This window comes from Cryptomeria japonica, chromosome 4, assembly GCF_030272615.1.
Source record: "Cryptomeria japonica chromosome 4, Sugi_1.0, whole genome shotgun sequence".
Classification (NCBI taxonomy): Eukaryota; Viridiplantae; Streptophyta; class Pinopsida; order Cupressales; family Cupressaceae; genus Cryptomeria; species Cryptomeria japonica.
In genome coordinates this window covers 168163758-168164952 of record NC_081408.1, presented here as the reverse complement: position 1 = coordinate 168164952, position 1195 = coordinate 168163758, and the positions used below count along the sequence as shown (strand labels likewise).

Below are 1195 nucleotides of genomic sequence, written 5' to 3'. Positions count from 1 at the left end.
GGATATCAATATTAAAAAAAATTCCATTAGAGATAATGTAGAGATAAACAAAGATATTTCATAGCAGTTGGAATATTCAGTGTTAGTCGGCAGTTTTTATAAAGATTTTGTATATCATTTTAAATCAATTCCTTTTATTATAATTTCAATATTGCTCAATGTATTAGAAAGTCAACAGCATCGTTTTGCTTGGAGCCTTAGAAAAAGTTATAAATAATTCACTAATAGTAAGCAAATTCATTCTCTATATTATCTTGCACTGGGATTTGAACCCAGTAGATTTTGTGCTCAACCTGTAACAAGAATGAAGGTTTGTCAGAGGAATACTATTTTGAATCAAATGCATATTTAGATATTGGATATAGCATTCAATACAGTAATGTGGTATATTGTTATTCTGATTGCAGTTCTGAGTTTACACTAGAACCTGTGATTGCAGAAAGTTGTAGTGGCTGTAGAAATGTGCTGTGAAAAATGCAAAACAAGGGTCTTGAAAACTGTTGCCAAAGTTGAAGGTGATAATTGAGATCAATGGATTCAATCAATGTGTATGTTTCATTTTAATGGGTTAACTTCTCCAAAACTTGTTTTGATTAAATTTAACTAAGATTTCATATATACCAAGCTATCACTGTAAGTATATCTGAGATTGTACTCAATGGTATTGGTAATGATTACAGGAGTGGATTCTATAGAAGTGGATGCCTCCAAGAATACAGTGACAGTCATTGGAGAGGTAGACCCTGTCAAAATTACAGTAAAGATCAGAAAATTCAGCAGGTGTGCACAGATTATAAGTGTGGGACCTCATCCTCCACCGAAAAAGCCAGAAGAGAAGAAGGTGGAGAAAAAACCACAGGCTGAAGAAATAATCTACATTCTGCCAGCATGTTGTCAAAGATGTGAGGGTGGGTATTATGTCTATGACGACTTTGACAGCCAAAATTACAGTTTTTGCACCATTGTTTAGAGGATAATCCCTAGTCCACTTTCAAGATTACTTAATGCAGTGGTTTAAATTGAATGTGTATTACAAGCTGTATTAGTGCGTAGTAATGATATAGCGTGATGATTAATTTCAGTACCATGATTCTTCGCATCAAAGATCAAATTTTTTGAGATGTTATTTTCAAATATTTATCTTAAAAATGAAGTCTCTGTATGTAACCTCACTGATTCATTTGACTAATTTATG

General features: G+C 32.8%; 1 protein-coding gene across 1 annotated transcript; it reads left to right on the top strand.

The window, feature by feature from the left end:
• Window positions 1-304: 304 nt before the first annotated feature.
• LOC131049012 (heavy metal-associated isoprenylated plant protein 2-like) lies at window positions 305-995 on the top strand. The gene is made up of 3 exons (XM_057983008.2): window positions 305-310; window positions 440-515; window positions 681-995. The coding sequence occupies exons 1-3, from the start codon at window positions 305-307 to the stop codon at window positions 968-970; spliced, it is 372 nt and encodes a 123-aa protein (XP_057838991.2). The 3' UTR covers window positions 971-995.
• The last annotated feature ends 200 nt before the right edge of the window (window positions 996-1195 follow it).